The sequence below is a fragment of the Rousettus aegyptiacus genome, unplaced genomic scaffold (genome assembly GCF_014176215.1).
Source record: "Rousettus aegyptiacus isolate mRouAeg1 unplaced genomic scaffold, mRouAeg1.p scaffold_m13_p_3, whole genome shotgun sequence".
In the NCBI taxonomy this organism is placed as follows: Eukaryota; Metazoa; Chordata; class Mammalia; order Chiroptera; family Pteropodidae; genus Rousettus; species Rousettus aegyptiacus.
In genome coordinates this window covers 345066-369005 of record NW_023416306.1, presented here as the reverse complement: position 1 = coordinate 369005, position 23940 = coordinate 345066, and the positions used below count along the sequence as shown (strand labels likewise).

The 23940-nt window shown below is 65.4% G+C and overlaps 2 protein-coding genes across 11 annotated transcripts in view; one reads left to right on the top strand and one right to left on the bottom strand.

The window, feature by feature from the left end:
• Nucleotides 1-23008, bottom strand: part of PNPLA7 (patatin like phospholipase domain containing 7) — a 50802-nt gene extending 27794 nt beyond the window's left edge. For 2 of the 10 annotated variants that reach the window (XR_001595139.2, XM_016130938.2), the window contains exons 1-15: nt 21523-22891; nt 21091-21258; nt 19792-20804; nt 19613-19697; nt 19180-19259; nt 18847-18938; nt 18534-18674; nt 17875-18034; nt 15842-15922; nt 8846-8974; nt 8367-8447; nt 7501-7627; nt 6788-6925; nt 5017-5117; nt 4785-4931 (exon numbers count right to left, since the gene is read on the bottom strand). Coding sequence is in view for 9 of the 10 variants with exons in the window: in XM_016130938.2 (XP_015986424.2) it covers nt 4785-4931; nt 5017-5117; nt 6788-6925; nt 7501-7627; nt 8367-8447; nt 8846-8974; nt 15842-15922; nt 17875-18034; nt 18534-18674; nt 18847-18938; nt 19180-19259; nt 19613-19697; nt 19792-20373 (1944 nt within the window). In the remaining variant the exon portion in view is untranslated. Of the gene's footprint in view, nt 1-4784; nt 4932-5016; nt 5118-6787; nt 6926-7500; nt 7628-8366; nt 8448-8845; nt 8975-15841; nt 15923-17874; nt 18035-18533; nt 18675-18846; nt 18939-19179; nt 19260-19612; nt 19698-19791; nt 20805-21090; nt 21259-21522; nt 22892-22952 lie in introns of those variants that run through there. The other 8 variants (XM_016130939.2, XM_016130942.2, XM_016130943.2 and 5 more) reach the window with 8 other exon arrangements.
• Nucleotides 23009-23124: 116 nt separating this feature from the next.
• On the top strand, nt 23125-23743 carry MRPL41 (mitochondrial ribosomal protein L41). Its single transcript, XM_016130997.2, has one exon. The coding sequence runs from the start codon at nt 23204-23206 to the stop codon at nt 23609-23611; it is 408 nt and encodes a 135-aa protein (XP_015986483.1). The 5' UTR covers nt 23125-23203; the 3' UTR covers nt 23612-23743.
• The last annotated feature ends 197 nt before the right edge of the window (nt 23744-23940 follow it).

The window sequence follows — 23940 nt, the reverse complement described above, 5'->3', positions numbered from 1 at the left end:
AGGTTTTTAAAGAAGACTTAAGGAACAAACCACCCACAGCCGTGCGTGGCCCTCAGACCCTGATCTGCAGGACGTGACAAGAAACTCGTGAACACTGTTCTCGGACCTCGGGTTTACAGTCCACACACAGGGAGCTGGGGGGCCGCCGTCGGCCTGGCAAGCAGGGTGCTGGACAAGCTGCAAAGCAGAGCCATCGCAGGGCGGCCGTGGCAAGCCACCGCCCACACCGGGGAGGGGCAGCAGAGGGGCTCCGCGCGGCAACGGCTGACCTGACGAGCAGCGGGGGCCTCTAAGACGGGAGGACCCAGGAGACCCAGCCGCAGGGCCCGCCCTGTGAGAGGGACCTACAGGCCCGAGCCGGCTCGCACGTGAACACTGGGGGGGCACCCGCGGTCCCCGGCCGGGCGGGAACAGACCGCTGGGAATGCCAGGAGCGCTGTTTTCCTGATGAGTCCTGTGCTCGGGGACGCCAGCCACTGGGAGCCTCACCTCCTGGGGCTTTACCAGAGCCCGGCTGACCTGGGGGAGGGACAGCCAGCTCCTGTCCACACCGGCCGTCCTGTCCCGAAGGGGTTAGATGCGAAACAAGCGCCGTGAGGCTCGTGGTGCAGAGGCCCGGGCACCAGACACGGAGCCGTTCCCGGAACTACAGACTGCTGCCGCCGCCTCCCTCTGCGGGACTCAGGTCCCGACAGTGGCTCCCGCACGCATGTGCATCACGGAGCCACACCACGAAGCAGAGGACCCGCCCTGGAGGCACAGAGCCCGCACCGAGCCAGACGCAGACGCAGCGAGGGCACAGGGCTCGTCAGGCACGGGTCGGGAGCGGGAGGGTGACATCGGGGCGGGGCCTCGCCGCGGGGAAAGGGCCCGTGAGCCCGAGGGTGGCGCGCGCCGGAGGGACGTCCGGGGCGGCCAGACGACGCCAAGTGTGCGCACGCGTGAGCCGGATGTCGGGAGAGCACAGAAGGGGCCAGAAGACACTCTCGGAGGAGCGATGGCTGCGATTACTCAGACACCAAACCGCAGCTCCAGGAAGCTCAGGGGGCACCAAGCAGAACAGACGCCGGAAGGAACACACCGCGGCACGTCTCGTTCAAACGATCGGCACTCTCCGATGACGGCGAAATCCTGGGAGAAGCCAAAGGCGAACGGCGCTTTGCCTGCAGAGGAATCGGGGTGGGAATGTGCCCGGCCTCTCGGAAGCCGTGCAGGCGGGAAGGGGACGCGGAGGCGTGACACCCTGGAATTCCGCGCCCTGTGGAGTCACCCGCGAGAGGGACGGAGGGACCGACTCTCCCGACAAACGAGGACTTAGGGAGTCTGTGCCTGCGGGCCCGCCTGGCGCGACACCCAGGCCTTCTCCAGGGAGTGAGGCCGGGCTGCTGGAAATGCAGAATGGTACAGCCAGTCTGGTGGGCTTTTTACAAATTAAACATGTTCTTGCCACTTGACTCAGCCTTCACTGTCCTTGGTATTTACGCAAAGGAGACGAAAACGTCCGTCCGCGCAGGAACCCGCACACAGGGTTTCAGCAGCCTGATTCCCAACTACCGACATCTGGAGGCAACCCGGATGTCCTCCAGGAGGTGACGGATAGACGGTGGCCCGTCCGGGCGGGGAACGTCATTCAGCAGTGAACAGACACGAGCCGCCCCGCACGGAAAGCCCAGAGGAACGGTAAATGCACAGCGGTGCATGAGGAGCCCCCCTGCGGAGGCCGCATGCTGCGTGCGTCCAGCTACCGACATCCTGGACGAGCCGAAATCATGGAGACAGGACAGGGCCAGGGGCTGCCGCGGGCTGAGAGGGGGGAGCGGGGAGCAGGTGGGGCGCGGAAGGCGTTTAGGCGGAAAAACTGCTCCGTGCGACGCCATCGCACGGGCTACGTGTCCTTGTGCATTTGTCTAAACAAACCCACAGAACGTGTAGCACCGAGAGTGACCCCGACGTCCACCGTGGACTCCGGGTGGCAGCTGTGCGTCAGTGTGGGCTCACGGTCGTAACAGATGCACCCCGTGGGGGCGATGCTGATGACGCCGGAGGCTGGGTGTACGTGGGAAGCTCTGCGCTTTTCCCAAAACTGCTCTAGAAACTGTGGCAGTTGTGGCAGGCGGCGGGAGGGCGCGTAAGGAGTTAGCACGCACGATCCGGCCGACGAAGCCCGGCAGCGGCTGGGCACGCCAGGGCGCCAGGCCTTTCCAGGGTCTGAGCTGTGAGAGCGACACTACGGGGAGGCCCCGCGGCAGAGCGGAGCCGCGCGAGGCGGCCTCGAGTGGGTGACGACCGGCCGGGAGGCAGGCGCGTGGGGTGACAGCGCCACGCCCGCCCCTTCGTCCACGCCCGGAGCCTTCTATGATGCGTGAGAAGATGCAGGACAAACATCCCAGGTGAGCGCGAGAGGCGAGGTAAAGAAAACGGGCTTGTTTAAAATTATTAAAATGAAGCTGAAAAACCGTCAACGAAAACAATCTGAGTATTTTATTAACGGGCTAAAGGCAATGGATAAAAAAACCTTTAGCTTAACTGACGAATTCTGAAGTCCAGCTTTGGGACACCTGGGTGGCCCAGAAAACCTCGAGCCTGAACATAAGACGATCTCGAACTGCTAGCAACCCTGGCTGCTGGCGAAAGCACGCGAGAGCCTTCCGCTGGTGGTCACATCGCTAAGGTCTACACGGGCGCACCCCACGCAGCTCAGTTCCCAGGGGCCGCCAGGCCGGCGACAGACACGACCCTGCGGGCAGGAGCCAGAGGGACCCAGGAGAGACTGGACTCGCAGCCGCCAGCACCGGCACGGTCAGAGAGCGCGAGAGCCGGACGGCAGCACCACGCCACGCAGCAGTGACGGCGGCTCTCAGCGGGCACTGCAGAACCGCCGGGCGCACGGGCCCCGGCGTCACGCGGACTGGCCTGGACTGGCCCGGCCGCTGGCTACGCTCAAGCAGAGAAGGACTTCTCACGGGAAACACAGAGGGAGGCTGAGACCCACGAAGGGGAGGCGAGCAGACGCCCTGTCGAGTCCGCAGGAGGAGGGAGAGAAGGCAGAGGCGACGCCGAGAGCGGGGGAGCCAGACGCAGACTGCGGAAGCGAAGGCCTTTGAGCAAGGGAAGGAAAGGAGCCCGCGCGGTGCGCTCACGGGGCTGGGCGCGGGCACCCCGCGCGGTGCAGGGCTGCGGCCTTGGCTTCTGGTGACGCTGGTGCTAACCTGGTGCTCACCTCCCAGAAGGAAGCCAGACGCGGAGCAGGGCAGGATGACAGGGCTCCCAGCTCAAGGACCACGATGTAGGGGCTCCCGGCTCTCTTTCCTCCTCTGTCCCCGACCTTATTGGGGAAGCAGAACCCGCTGGAATGCTGAGCAGTGCCATGCGTGCCGGTGGCAAGACCCTCACAAGCAGCGGGAAGAAGCCTGTCTCCTCGTCCAGCGGCTCGAGGATGGCGGCCCCAGCTGCAGAGCTGCACTGTGCGCGCAGGCGGCAGAGCGGCGGGGACAGGGCAGGGGACCTGGACGGACCGCGCCGGTGACAGGCAGCAGAGCAGACTGTGGGGCAGGCCGGACTTCCCACAGCGATCCAAGAATAAGGCATCTCTCATCCAAACCTTCACTTGGATTTCAATTTTTTTTAACTTAAGTCAATTCCAACTGCATTAAGACCTCAGAAACAAAAGCAGCAACACTTTGACAACATCGCAGAAAAAATTCTGCCCAAGTCGAAGGACACGTCTCTTAAACAAGGCGCAGGACGCACTCGCCATGCAGAGCAAGACCGGGGCGCTCGCTGCGCCATCAGCAGGAACTCCTGCCCACGAGAGCCCTGCGGGAGGCGAACACGGCAAACCCTGGGCAGAATTCCCGCGCAGGAGCTGTGCGCGGCAGCGGGCTCCCGCCTGAGAACACAAGCCGGCCTCGGAGAGGCCGGGGCCGGGCGAGAGGCAGAGGCCCCACCGCCACCCCTGTGCAGGGCCGACCTTCCCGCCTGGAGCAGCCCTGCCTCGGCCCCGCCAGGCTCGCAGCCCACGCGGCCGCCCCTATGACGGAGGCCTGGAGCCCCGGGGCCACAGGAGCCCCCGGCCGCCCCTCTGGAAGGTGACACGGACCCCCCGGGCACGGAGGCCTGGAGCCCCGGGGCCACAGGAGCCCCCGGCCGCCCCTCTGGAAGGTGACACGGACCCCCCGGGCACGGAGGCGCGTGCCCCGCAGCACGGGTGAGGGACGGGTGCACACGGTGCACTCACGCACTGGCCCAGAGCAAGGATGACGGGGCCTCCAGCACTGCAGGGACAAGGTGGCAGTGGGCTCAGGACATGCAGGACAAGCCACCCACAGAGTCCACACGAGGCCCAAGGCTGCGGTCTCCCGAAAGCGGTCTGTGGCGTGGATGGACCCAGCTGGGCTGGGGGCCTCATCCCTGGCACAGTGGCTGCCCATGGCTCGCAGTCCCCTGGCTCGTTGGGCATGGCGGAAGAGGGTGGGAGGCGGGCGTGCGGGGGGAACTCGATCGGCGCCGTCACTCGGACCCCCGTTGGCGTCCTGGGTGGTGGCCCGGCCCACAGAATGCGAGCGGGGCACGCACCTTCCCCTGCCGCCCGCAGCCCCATGCGCCGTGAGGATGCCACCCGGAGCCCCAAGCAGCCCCGCCTCAGGTGGGGGCTGGGACCACGGAGACCGCGGGCAGCAGGGAGCCCCGTCAGGAGCCCCGTCCGCGGGAGCCGGCCGCCCACCACCCACGCGGGGGGCCGCGGCCCCGTCTGCTCCGGCAGGGCCGGCGGGCTGGGCACTCACGTCCAGCTTCATCAGGGTGAGCAGGTCCTTCTTGGCGGCTCTGAGGATGGCATCTGTCTTCCTGCTGGCGACGGCCTCGGCAGCATCGCTCTCCGGGTGGTGGCTGACCACAGCGGGCGTCTCTGCGACGGCCACGCTCTTCTTGGACTTGAGAGGAACACGGGCGGCGTGACTGGGGGCACGGGGGGGGGGCGTGGGGACAGCAGTGCGGGGCGGGGCAGGCGCTGCGCACCTTGCCAGGCACGGTGCTCCCTGGGCGCTCGTCTGCGTGCAGGAGGACCCTGGAGCGGTCGCAGGCCACCCTGGGGTCTGAGCTGGCACCCGCTGTGCCCCCTGCAGGGGAGGCAGGAAGGGTGAGGGCGCGAGCAGCGTGGTGCCTGCAGGGGGGACTCGTGTCGCGGGAGCAAGGCCACCGTGCGCCATCACGCCTCTGGGCACCGGGCTGCACGGAGAGCCGCACTGTGAGAGTCTGAGGTAAACTGCCCCGCGTGGGCGGCTCTGGAGAGGACAGGGCAGAGACAAGGCCGCCGGGAACCTGGGCACGGTCTGCGGCCCACACGACGCACGCACACGCGTGGGCGCCCCGCCACTCGGAGCAGGGACAGCGCCGCACCGTGTGCACGCGCAGTGTCGCCAACACGAGGCTGTGCAGAAGCCGCACTGGGAGCAGCGTGTGCCGGGGGGCCCTGGTGGCACAGCCCGGTGTCAGGCCTGGCGGACGGGGGACTGTGGGCTGGGGCTGGACTGTCTGGTGCTGGGCTCCCCGAGGGTCGGCTTGTGAGGATCCATCGAACTGTGCGTTCACGATCTGCACGTTCTATCTATACTCACGTCACGCACTCAAATGCTGTGCGTGAAAACAAAAAACGACGTGGTGTCAGTGAAGAACGAGGCAAAGGTGCAGAAAAGATGCCTGAGGAGTAAATCCCACAACGAAGCGTCCAGAACGGGCCACCCCACGGAGAGGGAGGGCACAGGAGTGGCGGCCGGGGCGGGGGCGGGGCCTCCTGACTGGGCGACCAACGTTCGGAGTCAGGCAGTGCTGACCGATGCACGGTTTTGTGAACATACTAAAAGCCACTGGATTGTACACTTTAAAACAGTGAACTTTACGTTACGAGAAAAAGCTGTTACAAAACAGAAACCACGCAGACTCAGAAGCATGGTATCTACAGAAGACGGCACCAGAAAGAGCGGCAGGGCCGTGAAGGGTTGCCGCAGTGACGGTGCTGGGCGAGTTCTCACCACGCACAGCGAGGACAGGTGAGAGGGAGCTGCGAGCGACAGGAAGCCCTCGGCGCCCGAGGTAAGGGTGCCCGGCCAGCGGGGAGGAGCCGGGGCTGTACTTGCGGCCTGGGAGCGAGGGAAGCCCACGCGAGGCCGACGCAGACCGCGAGGCGTGCACAGCCGCTGTCGGCGTGTGAGCATCGGGGCCCCGCTCCGTGCCGGCCGGCCTGCGTCTCACAGGGAAAGCCGGTGCAGGACCCCCACGTGGAACACAGGAGAACCGATGCCAGCCCACGAGACACCCGTGGGCGCCCAGCAGAGGACAGGCAGGCAGCGTGAGCGGACAGGCCTCAGGGGGGGAGGCCGGGCCCACCGGGTGAGTGGGCGGGCCGGTGGGGACTGCAGTGCTGACAAGCAAGCAGACGTCACAGAAAAGGTCCCGTGGAGAAAGGCTCAGGGACAGGGACGCGTGCCTACACGTGGCCGAAGAGCATGACAAACTGCAACTGGGCCGCCGGGAGCCAGGAGCCAGGCGGGGCGGCGGGCGGGCAGGCGGCAGCTCCTGGCGGCAGCAAGGCCATGGTGAAAGCAGAGCTCGCTGACCGCGGCCACGGGGGTGGGGACGCACGCACGGGTGCTGGTGGCAAGGCCCGGCACGGGCAGCGTGGCGGTGCGGGCAGCTGGTCGCCCAGCGCTGCCCGAGCGCAGGCACGGGGCCCCCGGGCTGGGCGGCCCACTCACCCGGGAATGCTCGGGGTGCGGAAGGGGTCCTCTACCTGGCGGGGCCAAAGTAGCTTGGTCGCCGGCACGGGCCTTGCCGAGCTCGTCCGAGACCTCGTGGATGGAGGGCAGCGGGACGGAGTGACTTCTCTTCAGCAGAGGCCCAGAGGCCACCACGCGGCCCCCACGGTCTGCTGGGCGGGGACGGGCGCGAGGCCAGGCCTGTGTCCCAATGCAGCACAAACCACACACCTGCCCCCTCAGGCCATGGCCTTATCGCCTGCACCTGCCTGGCTTGGCACCTGTGCCCACCTGCCCACAGGCCCTGCCTGGCCCTGTCACCAGGGTCTCCCTTCCTGCCAGCCGGGCGCTATGAAGGTGAGCTGCTGCCCCAGGCGTGGGCCCCGGTCCCCTTCTCAGTGCCATTCTTAGTGGAGGTGGCTCCGAGCTCGCGTGGTGAGCCTGGAGCCCTGGCGCCAGCGGCCACTCCGTGAGGGACGCCTCACCGCCGTGCAGGGAGGGCCCGGGGCCACCGGCTTGACCGTTTCCCGCACTGTCAGTGCTGGGTCGCGGTGTCGGCTGGGGTGGCTGTGTGTCACACACCACCCGCAGGGGGCTCCTGGTTGAGAAGCATTGATCTCCTTCCCCAAACGAAGGCCCCACCTCGGGAGCCCAGAGCCCGTCGGCAGAGCACGGAGCCCACGGCCCAGCGGCTCTCCTGGAGCCGCATCCCCCCCAGACCGTGGGCCGCGGGCGCCCCGGGCAGTACCTGGGTCGCAGGACTCCTGGGGCCGCAGGGGCCTGTCTGGCCTCTCCTCGGGGCCGCAGCACGTCTGCTTCTTGGCCTTTCCGGCGGCCACACTGGCCACAGACACGAGGGGGATGGCCTGGCTCTCCTGGGACATGAGAAAGAGGCGGCTGCCACAGGCGCGTCCTGGGCCCTCGGTGACGGGAGGCCCGCGAGGAAAAGCCACCCTGGGACCAGCCCCGTGAAAGGAGGGCAGGCGGGTTTAAGGGAGGACAACCCCGCTCGCTTCCATCTTGGCAAGTCCAGCAACTTTAGACAGTGGTCAGAAACCTGAACACTCTTCATTAAGATGAAAGATGCAGAAAACAAAAGGATTTGCTCAAGACGTCAGCAAAGACAGGTCGCCAAGCCTAGAGTGTCGTGAGTGGGCACAGCGAGGGGGCCCGCTGACACGGCCCACGCACGCACTGGCCCGGGACGCGGGGACGGAGCGGGTCGCGGTCACAGCTGCCCGTCCACGCCTCACGAGGACCCGGTGGGGGATGCGAGGTCATCCCGTCTCAGTGACATCAGCTCCTCCCCCATCTTGACCAAAAGGAGGCTCAGGGGACACCAGGGGACAGTCAGCTCCACGTGCGCCCAGTGACCGAAGGGGCTGCATCAGGCCCAAGTGCAGACTGCTGGCCGGGGCCCGCAGGGGCCAGGGGGGCACCGCGGACGAGCGGCGGGCGACCAGGAGGGACAGTCTGGCCCCCGAGAAGGAGCAACCCTGCCGGCCCGCTGGGGGCAGGTGCTGGGCACGAGGCCCAGGGCCGTGAAGCTCTGGTCCAGGAGAGACCACGGCCCCATCGTCACCTCTCACAGCCGGGGGCCCCGCGTCCGCTTACGGGGTTGAAGAGCTCCGTGGTCAGCCCCAAGTAGTGGTGCAGGGCCAGGAAGGTGACCCTCTGCAGCCGCACCATGATGATCTGCGAGACGGGCGGCCGTGAGCTGAGTGTCCACAGCCCCAGGCCGCCTCAGACGCCAAGCCAGCGGCAGAAGCATCCTGCAGGATTTTTGTAAGTTTTCCATACACCAAAAATTACTTTGAAACGAGAAGTTTAAAGCTAAAAAAGCTCTCTCGGGGGGTGGGGAGGCAGTGGGTGACCTGCTGACGTCCAAGTGACGAGGCCTCGATCTCAGTGTGAAGCGCACGCTGCAAAGCCTCCCCACACCTGAGCCCCCCTGCACCCACCCAGCAGCCCGCACTGCCAGCGGCCCGCCCCGGCACGCGGCCTCCGCCCTGCCGACCTGCACGGGGCTGCGGCCTCCGCGGCAGCTGGAAGGCCCGGGGTGGGGGGAGCGGGGGAAGGGGGAGGCGACCCACCTGCACCACCCGCACCAGGGTTTCGGGGTATCTCTCGAAGACGCCTTGAAAGGCCGCCGCTGGCAGCCGGAGGACAGTGGATGGGACGGCGGCACGGGCAGACACGGTTCTGTACGGCGCGGTGTGGCCCTGTGGGGGACGGCAGGCGGTCAGGCGGCCCCGCCGCGGTGGGGTCGGAGCTGGCTCTGCACGTGCCTGGTGCGCGGCACTCCCGGAGGAGGGGCTGCGGGAGGCAGGGCGCCCGCGGGCCGGGCAGCATGGTGGAGCGGCAGCCTCACGCGCGGCCCGCCCGCCCCCGCGCCCAGCTGCATCCTGCCAACGCCTCTCCTCCGCCGCTGTGCCCGGGGACCGCCTGCCCTTTCCTGTCCCAAAGGTTCTGCCTTTGTCTAAATACACCGTACACGCATGCGCGGAGGGCCTGGCCCCGCCCCCTGCAGGGCGCGCCGGGCGCACCGGGCCCGGCCACCGCGTGCGCCCCCCCCACTGGCCGCGGGAGGACGCGGGGCTGCCCCAGGGCAGTGGCCATCACGGAGGGCCGGGCCGTGCCCCCGGCATGTGAGCAGTGCTCACCCTCACGGTGCCCGAGGAGCCGCGCAGCTGTGAGGCTGTCGGGTGACGCGCGCAGACACGTGCCCGCACTGTCACCCCTCGCCGTGGCGGTCCCGCGTGTCACAGCTCCGGGTGCTGCGGGGCGGGGGCTGGCAGCCTCGGGAGGGAGCTGCCATGCCAGCGACCCGTGCATCTCTGTCCTTCAGGGGCAGACAGTGGTGGACAGCACTCTGCCTCGCAGCCTCGACCCCACGGCCGTGATGAGGCTGCGGCGCCCCCGGCCTCGCCCCACTTCCCGAGGGACCGGCGCACGCTGGTCACTGCTCGCCGGGCGTCTGGCCACACTGCACGTCTGTTTTGCAGTGCGTGGCCTGTTTCCTTGACGTGGGTTGTGAGAGTTCTTCGTCCACCCTGGGCACAAGTGCCTGGTCAGACGTGGGTGTCGCAGTCTGCGGCCGACTGGCTCCTCGGCCAGCGTCTCTCGGGCTGCAGGCTTTAAACCTGGCGAAGTCCAGCTCAGCAGCGCTGTTTTCACGGGTCAGGTTCCGGGGTCGGGTCTACGAAACCCTGTGGCAGGCGTGGCCACCTCCGGCCACGGCGAGGCGGGGCGAGGCCGTCTGCGGGGGACGGCGATGCCGGCACCCCCTGCCGAGAGTCTGCCCGCGGCAGCCTCGGCGGCTCGGCGGCCCACCCGCCAGCGCGTGCGCCACCTCTGGGCCCCGTGCTCAGCCGCTGGCCGGGGTGGCACCGTTGCACCATCTGGTCACTCGTGGTACGGCTTGAGTCCTTCGGTGTTTTTTTACAAACTGTTTGAGCTGTTTTGGTTTCCTTGTCATCCTTACGATTTTGTAACCGACTAGCCTATTCCTAGAATAAAAAGTTTGCAAAGGTCTTGACGGGAACCATGACGACTGCCGGGGACGCGCCTTCTCCCCAGCGTGTCCTCCGAGCACAGCACCCGGCGTGCGCCTCGCCCCGCCGGGGCTGCTCTGGCTGCCCCGCCACCCCCCCCCCCCCGGCACACGGGTGCTGCGTGTGTCCCGTCAGGCTGAGCAGCCCCCAACCTGCGGCTGTGGGGGCTGCTGGAGAAGCTGCCGCTTTCAGCGTCTCCATCCCCCTCCACTCGCTGGGCCCACGCAGAGATGCAGCAGGCTCTGCGCTCTGACGCGGGCGCCTCGCTGAGCTCACCTGGGCCGCAGAGCTCCCTGCGGACTGCTGGGTTTCGTGCTGGTTGTGGACAGAGGCCGTCTGTCCTTCCAGCTCCAGCTCTTCGTACCCCGCCCTGGGGAGGTGCTCAGTGCTGCTGGGCCAGGCGGCGGCTCCGAGTGGACGAGCAGGTGTTTCGGATCTTCAAGGGACCGCGTCCATCTCGCCCGGGGAGCCCAGTGCCAGCTGCGGGCTCTCGCAGACATCCTCACCTGAATTCGGGGAATGCTCCTCTTTTCCTAGTTTTCTGGGCGGTTTTATCAGGCGTGGATGCTGAATCCTGGCCGACGCCCCTCCTGCCTCCGCGGAGCTGACAGGGTGCCGCCGCTGCCGTCTGTGGACGTGGCGAAGCAGACTGGTGGATGACGAGACGGTCTTGCGTGCCGGGACTGAACGCCACGTGGCCTTGCGCAGCACCCTTTTTTACATGTTGCGGGACTTGAACGGATAACATTTTACAGGGGTTTCTGTTCATGAGACATTGGTGGCCATTCCCTCCTCGCAGTGTCTGGCTTGGTATGCTCTCTGCGCTTTTCTGCGAGAGTTTACGTAGAATTAGCATGATCTCTTCTCTGAACGCTGAGTGGAGTCTGCGTGAAGGTGCTCGCACCTGGAGTCCTCCTTCTGGGCAAGATTTCAGCCACAGGTGCGACTTGAGCGACCGTGCAGTAACCTCTGTCGCACTCTGGCCGCTGGCAGCTCGGCCCCTCCCAGGACTCTCCCCATTTCGGCTGCGGGGCTGCCTTCGTGGGGGTGGAGTCGCTCACGGCCCTCACCTTCTGGTCCCCGTTCCCTTCCGGCGCCGGTGGTCAGTGTCTGCTCCGTCCCCCGCTGCCCTGGCTGGAGGCTCCCCGGGTACGATGCTGGCCAGGAGCCAGCCTTTGGGCCCAGTGGCGTTCTCGCCACCTCCCTACCTGCCATCTCACTGACCCCCGCTTTTATCCTGACCCCGTTCTCCCTTCCACTGGCTCTTCCCAGTTTTCAAGGTAAGAGTGTAGGTCGCTGATTCGAGACCTTCTCTCTTTTCCAGCACAAGCGTTCCAGGCCGGCGACTTTCCGTGGCGCGCCAGCGTAGCCGCACTGCGCACATCTGCAGCGTGACGTTTCCATCCAGTTTGAAGTGCTTTGAGTTCCCTGTAACTTCTTTGACCGATGTTTTATTTAGAAGCATACTTTCGAATTTTCAAATATTTAGGGGATTTTCTACATTCCTTTCTGTTACTGGTTTCTAGTTTAATACCATCACAACCAGAGAACATAACTGCATGGTTTCGAAATCCCTTGACGTTTATTAACGTTTGTGTTCTGGGCCAGGACGAGCGGCTGCTGCGGTGGCTCCGTGTGTCCTGCTGCGGCTCCAGTGTCCGGAGAACGTCGCACTGACCGCTCAGTCCGGGCGGCGGCCTCGTGTCTGCAGACTCCCCGTCCCTCGTGTGCCGGCCACGGAGCGGGCAGCTGCAGCACGGCCTGCGAGCGAGCGTCTGCCCCTCTCGGCTTCGACACCGCTCCACTCCGAGGTCACGTCTTCGGAGCTCTGCGGCTGGGCGAGCACCGCGGCGCCCGTGGGCCCGACGTGGCCCGTGGACCACTCCCTGGCCCGAGTCTGCTCTGTGCGACGCTCGCGCAGCCCCTCGGCTGTCTTGCGTCTTCCTGACATGGCTCTGCCCGCACCTTTAGCTTTCACCGAGTCTTCTGTGAGAAGCGGGTTTCGCAGAGGCCGCCGGCCGCCGGCCCCTGGTGTGTCCCGCTGATCTGACGGCCCCCGTCATGTAACTGGTGTCTTTGGTATGATTCGTAAGGTTCGGGTTCGGTTAGTTTTCCGGGGAGCGCTAGTCTGTGTCAGCGGGTTCTCCACCAGTCAGGTTGCAGCCACTGCTCGGTCCCCCGTCTGCGGGCGGTGGGCTCCTGCGGCCCTTGGATGCTCTGCTCTGTCCTGCACAGGCCACGCGGGGCGGGGCTGGTTCCACCGTCCGTGCCGTGCCACACGGGTCAGCCCCGGACACACAGGCGTTCACAGACGGACAGACACAGTGCCCACAGCAGCACAGGCTCCTGCCGAAGGGGACTCCGGCTCCAAGGCTGGGCAGCGGTCAGCAGAGGAGACCGGAACCCAGCCTCGCAGACACTTCCCACCCATAGCCTTCCCGCAGCTGGCAATGCCCTCGGCAACTGCTTCCGCATTTGTCCAGGCTCTGGCTGTGACCAGCAGGAGGGGGCTGCAGTGTCGAGCATGGCCAAGCGCCGAGCTCCATGTCACACCTGGGCTGGATGAGTGTCCTCCTGGAAGGGGCACCTCCCGACTCCCTCCCTGACGCCCGCACGGCAGGGCACTGGCAGATTCTGGTCTGGGGCTCTGACCTGTGGGGCCCGCCAGCCTTCCTGCAGGGAGCCCCAGGGACGAGCCCTGCGCACACACAGGCTCACGGCCAGTCTCCGAGGAGCCCACGAGCCTTTTCTTGAACTATCTAGCCTTATAACCAGTGCTCAAAGGAAGGTATGGAATAGTCACAGCACCCAGATTATTCGGGGTTCCCTCTCTAGGCTGAATCAACCAAGTCTTGATGGCTCATAGTCCAGAAAAACCGCAGCCAAGGGCCCCAGCTGCCCCTGCCGGCGAAGGCGAAGCTGCTGGCGCTCGGCTGTGCGAGCTCGTTCAGGCTGGGGTGGCGGGACCGGCAGCCCACGGAGCCCACGGAGCCCGACACGGCTCCGCCAGCCCCAGGGCAATGTGCTGGCCTCCCCCTGCCGCCAGTCTGGCCAAGAAGGTGCGGTGCGCGCCCTGTGTGGGTCTGGCCTCTCCGTTCTACGACATGTGTGTGCCGCTCATCTGCAGTTCGTGTGGTGGGTCCAAGGAGGACGTCACTCTCACACACGGGTTGTGGGGCACAGGAGAGGCCAGATCTGAGAGACAAAGCCAAACTAAACAGAGGAGAAACCCAGAAGAGCCAGAGACGATGAGGAACAAACGTGAGCCTTGTTCGACATCACCCATGAGAAAAGACGTTTCAAAAGGCGGCGCTCCTGAAATGGTGAACGCGAGGACAGAAATGCAAAGTTCCGTGGGGGGCGGGGAGACGACTGCGGAGCCGCTCCGGGGAGGCGCAGTGACGAGGGCCCGGCCGGCCGCGTGAGCCCCCCAGCCGAGCTCTGTGGACTGGCGCCCCCGCCCGCTCGCAGGAGGCCCGGGGGGCCCGGCCAGCACGAGGCAGCGAGCCGGCCCGGCGAGGGACACGGCACGGCGGAGCCTGGGCACGGCGAGCTCCGGGCAGCCGGACCGTCCCCCAGGCCCACGGGCCGCCGAGCAGCACACGCGCACACGGCTTCACCATGGCGGGGCCGACGAGGCCCCAGGGCCACCAGGGCGGCTGCGGGCGACAGGGACGCGGCACAGACCGCAGCGCACGGGCGAGGTCGGCCTCGGCGCGTGGCGGGAAGCCGTTCTGGGCGAGGGGCGGTCCGCGGGTGGGGGTCGCAGAACGTCGCACGCGTTCCTAGCGCGTGGTGTTATTCTGATGAGGTTTACATTTTTTAAAAACGACAAACACCAGTCCCTGGGAGACAAGAGTGGTGCCCTTGCACATGACCGATCGAGCCCTGTGGCCACTTCCTCCAAAGGTCACTTGCTTTCTTCCCCCAACCCAGGACCTCAGGACGAGGTGACTGCAGCAGGCTGGGGGTGCAGCTCAGTGTTGTGCGATGGCATTCAGCTCGAGGTCAGGTGCCATCAGCACCGGCCACCGCGCAGACGACAGAGAAGGGCCTCTAGCAGTCTGCACAGAGGCCAGGCGGCCAAGTGGAGGACGGAGCCACGCACCCCCGGTTTACCGCACCCGCACCACAGACAGCGCCCTCACAGACTCGGACGCTCCCCAGCCAGAGCCACAGCCCCCCTCACGTCCGGGGTCCCAGCACGGGGCTGCAGGCATAAGTGTCTCCTGGGTCAGCCTTGCTCATAGGACATGGTGTCCTTGTCAGTCAGCCCTGGCCACACCGTGTGAAGCCACAGGAGCAGAGCCCGAGGCCAGGGTCCTCTCTACACCTCCACCCCAGGCCCCCAATCAGCCTCAGCACATCTGTGCCAGTGTGATGGGGAAAGGGTGAGCACTGGACACCCCAAAGTCTGTTTAGGGCTCATCCCCTCTTTGTCATGCACAAGAACTCAGGGGTGGGTTGGAGGACATCCACCAAAGGTCCACCCATCGAGAGTGCCACACAAGTACCTGGACTCCTGGCCTTACGAGCCGGCGTCCTGGCCCAGACTGTGTGACTGCCCTGGAGACCCCCCCTGTGCAGTCCTGGGAAACCAAGGTGCCAGGCACCTCAACACGCACCCAACGACGAAAGCGAGAGGTACAACTTCAAAGGATAAGGTGGAAATCGGGGCACCTGCTGAGCTGCACAGGGCTATGCAACCGTCAAAACAGTGTACACGCAAGACTGGCTTTACCGCACGGAGTTCTACTCAGAAGAAAAAGACGATTAAATAAACATTAAGTTCTGGTTAACGGGGAGGGAGTGAGGCATTCTGAGCTGAGACTCTTTGCGACTGGGGATGGGCACGCACACTGACTGCTCCCTGCCACTTCTCCGTACGTTTGAAATGTTCCACAACAACAAGTTTAGAAACCACGAGAGGCCGCGAGATGCTGTGTTTCAGCCGATCAGACTAGGTGGCTCACTCACGGGCAAGGCGAGCAGGCGGGCACCCTCGACTGTGGCTGGCGGTGCAGCGACTGGGCGGGGGGCGGGCATCCGTGGGCTCTCCTGAGGGTCTGAGCCCCAGGGTGGGCTTCCAACACAGGGAGTGCCATCTGTATGGAAGCATGCACCCAGCGGAGCCGCAGAGGACTGGGCACAAGAGAGCTGCGTGCCAGCACACAGGACCCCGAGAGTCCCCCTAAGAAGGGGCCTCTGGCCAGAAGGACGGGGACGACTCGCTCCTACGTGACACGCGGTGCCTTCTGAAGCCTGGGCACACGCTCGTGCGACCAGTCCAAACAGCAGTCATCTGAGCGACGGCCGCAGAGCTGCTTCAGCAACCCACCCGCCCCCGCCATCCAGCCCCTGCACACTAAGCTGTCCTCAGGCCCGCTCCCCCCCACCGCCATGCACAACCGGCCCCAGGCCTCGCCCCCCAACACCCACCGCCCTTGGGCCCTGCCCCCGGGCCAGCAGGGAGCCGGGCTTGGGTGAAGGCCTGCCCTCCGGGCGGGCCAGGGTGCACGGGGCTGTGGGACTCACAGTGATGACATCCAGGATGCTAAGGAGGCTGTGGACGCTGTCTCCGGCCAGAACCTCCTTGACCGCCACCTCAGTGCCGTCCTGCGCTTGGGAAGCAGAGCAGAGTCAGCCACAGGGGGAGGCCTGGCCCAGGCCAGCCGGGCAAACCGACCTTTGCCACCCATCGGCCTCCCTGGGCCGGCTGGCAGGGCGCGTGGGGTGATGAGCTTGGCAGCGAGGGCAGAAAACCCGAGGCGACAAGAGGCGTGGGGACGCCCGGCCGGGCCGCGGGGCCCTGCAGCCCCAGGTGCATCCGGCCAGGAGGCCCGGCTGGGGGGCTGTGGGGCCACCCCCTCACGCTCGGCAGGGGCAGCAGCATGGCACGCATCTTCCCGCCGGATCCACAGAGAAAGCAGCACGCCACGCTGGCGGCTGGACGGTCGCGACGCCCGACGGCAGGACGCGCGCTGAGGACGCGCCGTCGGGAGCTGTCGTCCCTGCCCGCACGTCACAGACCCAGGTGGGGCCTGCGCAGCGCGTGGCAGGGCCCAGCTCTGGGGGGACGTGCTGCGTGTCTACGTGCAGTGAAAACACGGCAGAAAGGAGAAAAACGGACAGCCGCACAGGGCGCTCAGCGCGAGTGCGGGACTGGCGGCTGCCGAGTCTGCGCGAGTGGCCGCGGCGGCCGCTCCAGACACGCTGGACGCCGAGGGCGCGAGCGTTTCTACATGCATGCTGAATTGCAAAATAAAGCTCGTGTTTATAAAAAGTATTTTTAAAATTTGCAAAAAACTTATTACAAATTTCTCCAATTACCTTAGCCTATTGTAACTTTTTCACTGCATAAACTTTTACATTTTATAAAATAAACACCTTACATTCAGCAATGTGTTTCGCTACGATGTGATGACAGCAATTCTCCAGCTCCACTGTAAGTCATGGGACCACTGTTGTATCCAGTGGTCCCCAACCTTTGTGGCACCAGGGCCCGGGGCTCCTATGGGAATCTAACGCCTGAGGACCTGAGGCGGTGATGCCGGCGCTGGGGGCGGCTGCAGATGCAGATGAAGCTTTGCTTCTTGCCCGTTGGTCGCCTCCTGCTCTGTGGCCCGGTTTCTAACAGGTCACAGCTGGCATCAGTCGGTGGCCCGGGGGTTGGGGGGTGCGGGCACATGCAATCGCTTGCTGACCGAAACGTTACTCAGCACATGGCTGTGGCAGAGCCTCATCTCCCCCTGACCCAGGAAGACCCTTGGAATCTGTTCAAACCTGGCAGTTAGCCTGTTGGACGACCACTGTCCTGGACGCCACAGCCTGACTGCAGGAGCCCGGACAAAGGCCACTTCCTTGCTAATTGTATCATCAGGTCCAGCCGTAGCCACATGTGAGAATTCTACCCAGATGGCACCGTGGCTTACAGACCATGAGGATGCGCAGGGACCTTCTGGGTCAGAGCCGGCCCTGGGACCCCAGCAGGTGGCAGCTTCCGCAAAGCTGGGGTGAGCGCGTGCAGCCTGGGTCTGCTGAGTGTCTGCTTCGGCAGTGACGAGCACTGGGGAGCCCGGGTCACACAGACCAGAGTGAACGAACACACACGCCCTCCCGGAAAGCAACGCGGCCTCGGCAGCTTTGGCGTGGAGGTCACCCCGGCAATCGTGATTAACGGGGGTAATGTGGCAGACGGGAAACAAGTGTTCCGCTTCCAGATGGACTGATACCTTGTGTCCTCAGAGCTAAAACCGCGCATAGTGTGAAACCTGAAAACAAGGCCAGGCCGCGATTGATCACGGCGATCGATGGCCGACCACGGAGGGGCGCCCCAGGAGAGTGGCGGACACGTTTTACAATGCCCAGAACACGCGATGTGAAATGCGGAAATAAAACCGCCCGCCACTGAGCCCGCCAGAGGGCGCGCACGCGAGACGCCCGCCGGCTCAGAAGGCGCAGCGTGGTCCAGTGTCGGGGCCGAGCGTGCCTTTTCCTCAAAGACCGAAATTTAACACTTTCCAATGGAAGGCTTGTGCCCTCCGCCCGGCCGCAGAGGGCGCGCTCACCGCGTCCTGGATGCACACGTCCAGCCGCCCGTCCTGCACCACGTAGATGCTGGTGTCCGGCTCGCCCGGCCGGAACACGTGCTCCCCTTCGAGCAGCTGCACGAACACCATGTGTTTGCAGAGTTCCAGGAACAGTGGCTTCTCAAAGTGGCCCAGGACTCTGTGAGAACCAGAGCACATGTGGGGTGCCCTGCAGGGAGGCGGACGGCCTTTGGAAGAGGCTGACGGGGGTGCAGCCACCGTCGCTGCAGCCAGACCCACGGAGCTGGCTTTCCCAGGGCTGCGGCCTGGAATCACCGTCAGGACAGATCTTAAACTCCGGGAACCCCCATACGCTGTTTCCTCACGAGCTCAAAGGGCTCTGGTGCTGTGACTGTGAACTCGGACCAGGCGGAGGGGCACCCTTCCCAGACAGTGAAACAGTGGCGGAAAGGGGGTTTCTGGGGAGAGACGGAGGGGACCCAGACTTGCGACTTCCGATCCAGCCACATGCCGCACACTCATTGGACATGACGACGCAGCGACACAGAGGTGCAGCAGAGGAGCGATGGCGGGGCCCCCACTAGCCAGCCGGCCGTCTGCGGCCGCGGGGAGGCAGCAGGTGGCCGCCAGGCTGCGGCGTCCCCGGCGAACACGCCGCCTGGGCCCGCTGTGCTCACCGCACGTTTTTCAGCATGTAGAGAACTTCCGACGGCAGGTGTGAGTTCTTCACGTCGAACTCCGTGAGGTCGGCCTCCAGTAGGGAGGGTGGCGGCTCCTTTGGCTGCAGGGTGGGGGACTCCTTCTTGAAACGCAGGATCCTACGAGCAAGGCCCAGGCACTGGAGCGGAACCCAAGGGGTGCACAGCAGGGGCGTGCGCACTGTGGGTCCCGAGGCGGAAAAGCCACGGTGGCTGCGACATCCGGGGTCACCAGTGCCCCTGGGGTGGGGGGGTGGCTGGGAAGTGATGTGGTCTCTCGGGCACCCAGTACCTCTTAGCCAAAGACAGCACCTTGGTCCTCTTCCTCACCCGCTGCCGGGGGGTGGCCGTGCTCCCCACAAGTGTGTTGGGGAGTGTGGTCACCTGCAGAGGACAGGCGAGGCCGAGTCGCACCCCTGAGCCTGGGGAGGCCCAGTCCTCGGTCCCAGGAATGCCCCGTGGGCTGCCCGTGGCGCCGACATCGGCCTGCCCAGCACGTGGCCCATCGCTGGTGCTGCTGACAATGACGTGCCACACAGCCACTTCCCCACACGGCCGGCACCGCCCGCGGGGCTCCCGTGTCCCTCTGCCGAGAAGGACGGCACTGTCTGGCTGCCCAAGTTACCTTCCTCATGATCTTCCGGCCGTAGAACATCACTTTGTCCCGCTTCCGGAACCTGTACTGGGGCGTGGGCTGCACGTGGCCTGGGAGGGGGTGTGGGCCGCCTGAGGGCTTGAGGGCCGTGGGCTCCGGCCGCTCTCCCACCCCGTCACGCACACATGGGAAAGGGCCCCGGCAAGCGTCCCAGGGCTGTGACAGGCCAGGCAGAGGCAGCGAGACTGGCAGCTCTCGTGGCATCTTGCTTGGAGTGTGGGCCAAGCGAGCCGGGCAGATGGGAGTTCTGCAGGCCCCGTGGGCCCAGCCTTGGCTACCATGGGCGGGCACTTTCCAATAGCAGCCACCATGGGCCTGAGGGCTGCTCCTGGAGCCCAGACAGCGGAGCCGCCCACACCCCCTTGTCCAGTCCCTAAAGTGGAGCCTGAGGCGCCGTACTCACGGGATCGGCTCGACCTCCTGTATACGAGGACAGCGGCGCCAGCGAAGGCCAGAGCCAGGACGGCTCCGATCACCATCCCTGTCAGCTGGGCGGGGGCGCAGACAGGGCGCTGTCAGCAAGTGCCACAGAGCCCCCGCCCCAGACCCCTGGGGAGAGCCTGCCACCTGTGAGGCAGTTACCATGGTGGGCGGCGGCAGCTGCTCGACCCACTGCAGCCACCAGGAGTACAGGGCAGGGACCAGACAGACGCCAGCCTGGAGGGGATGCTGTGGATCAGAGAGGGCCGTGAGGTCGGGGCTTCCGCTCAGGAGGGCTTCTCCAGAAAGGAGCATCTTCCGGGAGCACAGAGGCCTGTCTCCAAGGACCTGGGACAGCGGGACCGGGCCAGCAGCTGGGCTGTTCGCTGCCGCTGCTCCAGGCACGATGAACACGCCACGTCCTAGGCTTTCTGGGTCCGTAGGATGGAAGTCCCGAGCAAAAGGCCCAGCTGGCCCACAGGGAGTGCCAAGGCCATCTCGCGGCGCCCTCTGCTGCCCCAGGGCACGCGGCAGCCCAAGCAGCGGCAGTGCTGAGGAGCCCCGTGGAGCAATTGGGGTTTTGACATTAAATACTAGCTCACAGCTGAGAAGGGCTGTCCCAAGTTCCCCGATCGCCCAGGAGGTGAGCTCGGATGGGGAGCGGGCAGGGGCTGCGACCACCCACGCAGAGGACACTGGCTGACTCCACCTCACACACGGCACACTCTCCCTCTGCCCGTCCATGCGCCTCCCCAGGCAGCCAGGAACAGGCCAGGCGGGGCACCTGCTGGCCCTGCCTTCTCTGCACCAGTGCGCCTGACCCCTCAGAGCCAGGACCAGACATGGCTCCACGGGAATGGAGGGGTGCTCGAAGCCCCTCACAGGCTGATGCTCCGCCAGGCAGTGAGCAAGTGGCCCAGAAAACGCAGCCCCTGCATTGGGTTCAGGAGGCAAATGGGAGCATGGGGCCTGCTGTCCCTCCTGGCCCCACCGTGTGCTCAGCAACCGTGGCCACACCCTCCACTGAAGTGTGTCCCTCAGCGCTCAGCCACCACTCTGGGACAGGCAGGACTGTCCACGGACAGGTCACGAGGTGGCCCAGGGCCTGTGCTCACATTCTTCACGGGCATGCATTCAGAACTTTCCACGGTTGTTTTGATACATCAAACTGTCTGCTTTAGGAATAAAGGCCTTTGTGATGTGGCTACAGATGTTCCACTGAGAAAAAGACCCTCCAACGAAATGAGCACATGAAGTCCTGACAGGAGCCAGGGACTGCTGGCTGCGGCCTCGGGGGAAGAACGGGCAGGGCCTCGGCCGAGGGGCAGAGGCCCACGCTGCCAGGCCACGCTCGGCAGGCTCCGAGCAACCGCTGGCAGGGCAGACGCTGAGCACTAAGTGCTCCCTTTCTCCTGGTCCAGAAATAACCCGTCCCATACCTGAGACCCTCTTGTCCCATACCTCCAGGCTGACGTCCTCCTGCTCCATGGCTGCAAGGACACAAATGGCTGGGGTGAAAGGTAGGCGGGCTGGCTCAGATGAGGCAGGGGTCCCAGCAGCTCGCGATCACACGGGGGAACTGCGCTCTCAGGCGCTCCCTGGGCTCCTTCCCTGTCCAATGCCGTTTGCCTGGGAAGAAAACCTAGGTGAATCCGTCTCCATGAAGAAAAGCCACCGTTTCGCAAGCCTGAGAGCCATGCCCCTCTCCGAAAACAGCCGCATATGGCCGGCCGCCCGGGAACCCAGAACTGCAGCCAGGTCCCCGCACCTCGCCCAGCTGGCCAAGGGCACTGGCAGCAGCTGGGCCCAAGCCTAGTGTCAATGGTCCCGGAGCTGGGGAGGAGCTGGCTGGGCGGTGGCAGGCTGGGACAGACCCTCCCCAGTGGTCGGCACCTGGGGATATTTCATCCTATGTGGCTGAGCCCTCAGGTGGGTGTGTTGGGTCCAAGGACGATGAACCTGGGGACTGGCCCTGCTCACCTGGCCGCTGTACTGTGGGGAAAAGCTAGGTCTGGGGCCTTTGGCCGGTGGCTCCCAGGCCCCTTAGGAAAGCAGTAGCAAGGGAGGTTTGTCTCTTCCAAAATCCTACCCCAGGAAGTCGGGGAGCAGAGGCAGGTGTGGAGTCACATGTCCTGTGCCCTCCTCATCCCACCTGGGAGATCCTTCCTTCTCAGGTGAGTCTCAAGAGCCAGCAGGTCCTGACCCTAGCTCTGCAGCCGCTACTGCCCTGGCCAGGATGGTGTCCCCAGCTTCTTCCCTCCCCAACTTGTGCTGGGGTGGAGCTCACCCCGCTAGCACCTGCCAGTCTCCACCTGGTACAGCCTTGTGACAGAAGGAAGGCAAACCAGTGCAAAATGGAGGCCTGGAGGGCCCCGGGTGTCAAGGGGAGTGGCAAGTTAAGGCCAGCGGGGTTAGGGGGCTATCAGCTTGGAGGATGTCAGGATTAGGGCTGTAAGACTTGGGGGATGTCGGGGTTAGGGACCTGGCAGGTTAGGAGGTGTCTGGGTTAGGGGACAGGAATATCAGGGGGTGTAGGAGTTAGGGGGCCACGGTGGTTATAAAGGCATCAGGATTAGGGAATGTCATGGCTGGAAACTTGAGGTTAGGAAAGCGTAAGGATTATGGAGGCATCAGGGTTATGAGGGGGTGCCAAGGTTAGGGGGCAGTTACGGATAGGGAGAGTCTGGTATAACAGCTGCATTAGCATTAGGGAGCATCGAGTTGGAGGTCGTTGGTTACTGGAACATTGGTGTTAGGGGTTATCAGTGTTACAGGTGTGTCATGTTCGGGCGTCAGGTTGGGGGCATTGGTGTTACAGGGTTGTGGGACTCAGGGAAGCTGGTGCTACAAAGACTTGGGGTTCAGAGAAGTAGGTGCTACAGAAACATGGGGTTTAGGGCTTCGGTGTTACAGGAGTGTGGGGTTCAGAGGAGCCGGTGCTACAAAAACTTGGGGTTCAAGGGAGCAGGTGCTAAAACGTGGAGTTCAGGGGCATGGGTGTTACAGGGGTGTGGGATTCAGGGGTGTTAGTGTTACAGAAACATGGGGTTTAGGGCGTCGGTGTTAGCTACAAAAACTTGGGGTTCAGGTGCGTGAGTTACAGACACGTGGGGTTCAGGGGCGCCAGTGTTCCAGGGGCGTCAGGGCCTGAGGCAGCGGTCCACGTCCCCGGGACCGAGAGGACGCGGCATGCGGCTCCTCGCACAGGGCGGGCGGGCCGCGGGGCAGTCTGCGCCCCGGCGTGCGTCGGGGGAACTGCGGCCCCCCACCCGACACGGCGGGACCCCGGGCTCGCCACCTCGGGGCTCTCGGCGGCGACTCACCGCGACCGCGCAGCCACGACGCCCGCCGCCGGCGCCGGATCTCCGCGCGCATTGGCCGGACCCCCGCGGGCCCCGCCCCCTCGCAAGGCCGCGGCCGCGCATTGGACGCGGCGAAGCCAATCGGAGCGGCTCTTGCTGCGGCGCGCCGACCCGGGGCGCCGGAAGCTGCCGTGGGCGCCGGAAGCGGAGCGCGGCCGGGCCGGGGCGCCGCACGAGGTCGGCCGGGCTGCGGCGGGGCCGGGAGGGCCGGCATGGGGCTCCTGAGCGCGGCAGCTCGCTGCCTCGTGCGCGGTGCCGACCGGATGAGCAGGTGGACCAGCAAGCGGGGCCCGCGCACCTTTTACAAGAGCCGCGGGTCGAAGGGCACCGGCGTCCACTCCCGCGGCGGGAAGTTCGTGCTGGTCAAGGAGATGGTTCCGGAGCTGGTGGTGCCCGACCTGGCCGGCTTCAAGCTCAAGCCCTACGTGAACTACCGCGCCCCGGCGGGCACGGACACGCCCCTGACGGCGGAGCAGCTCTTTCGGGAAACGGCGGCGCCTGCCATCGAAAAAGACTTCAAGGACGGGACTTTCGACCCTGAGCACCTGGAGAAGTACGGCTTCGAGCCCTCGCAGGAAGGCAAGCTCTTCCAGCTGTACCCCAAGAACTTCCCCCGCTAGCGGCAGCGCAGCTGTGCTCTGCGATCCGTGCATGGCGGCCGGCCATCCTCGCGACCCTGGCCCGGGAGGTGGGGGGCGGGATGCCGGCTCCCTCACGTTGTCTATTAAAGACTTTGGGTACCATGCGGCTTATTTTTGGCACCTGGTCGTTGTGAAACTGAGGCGTGCAGCTGGCAGGTGGGGGTTGCTGACCTAGGCGGTGCTGGCGGAGCCCGTTCCCGTGGTTTCGGGCAGCAGGCCAGCGGCCAGAACGCCTGGCTCAGCCTGCGGTTCACGCCACAGCCGCGCGGCAGCACCGCTCGGTTCATCCTCCAGCTCCCTGCCGCCCC

Coding starts and splice junctions, on each gene's coding strand:
- MRPL41 (XM_016130997.2), top strand. CDS start 23,204: ATGGGGCTCCTGAGCGCGGCAGCTCGCTGCCTCGTGCGCGGTGCCGAC.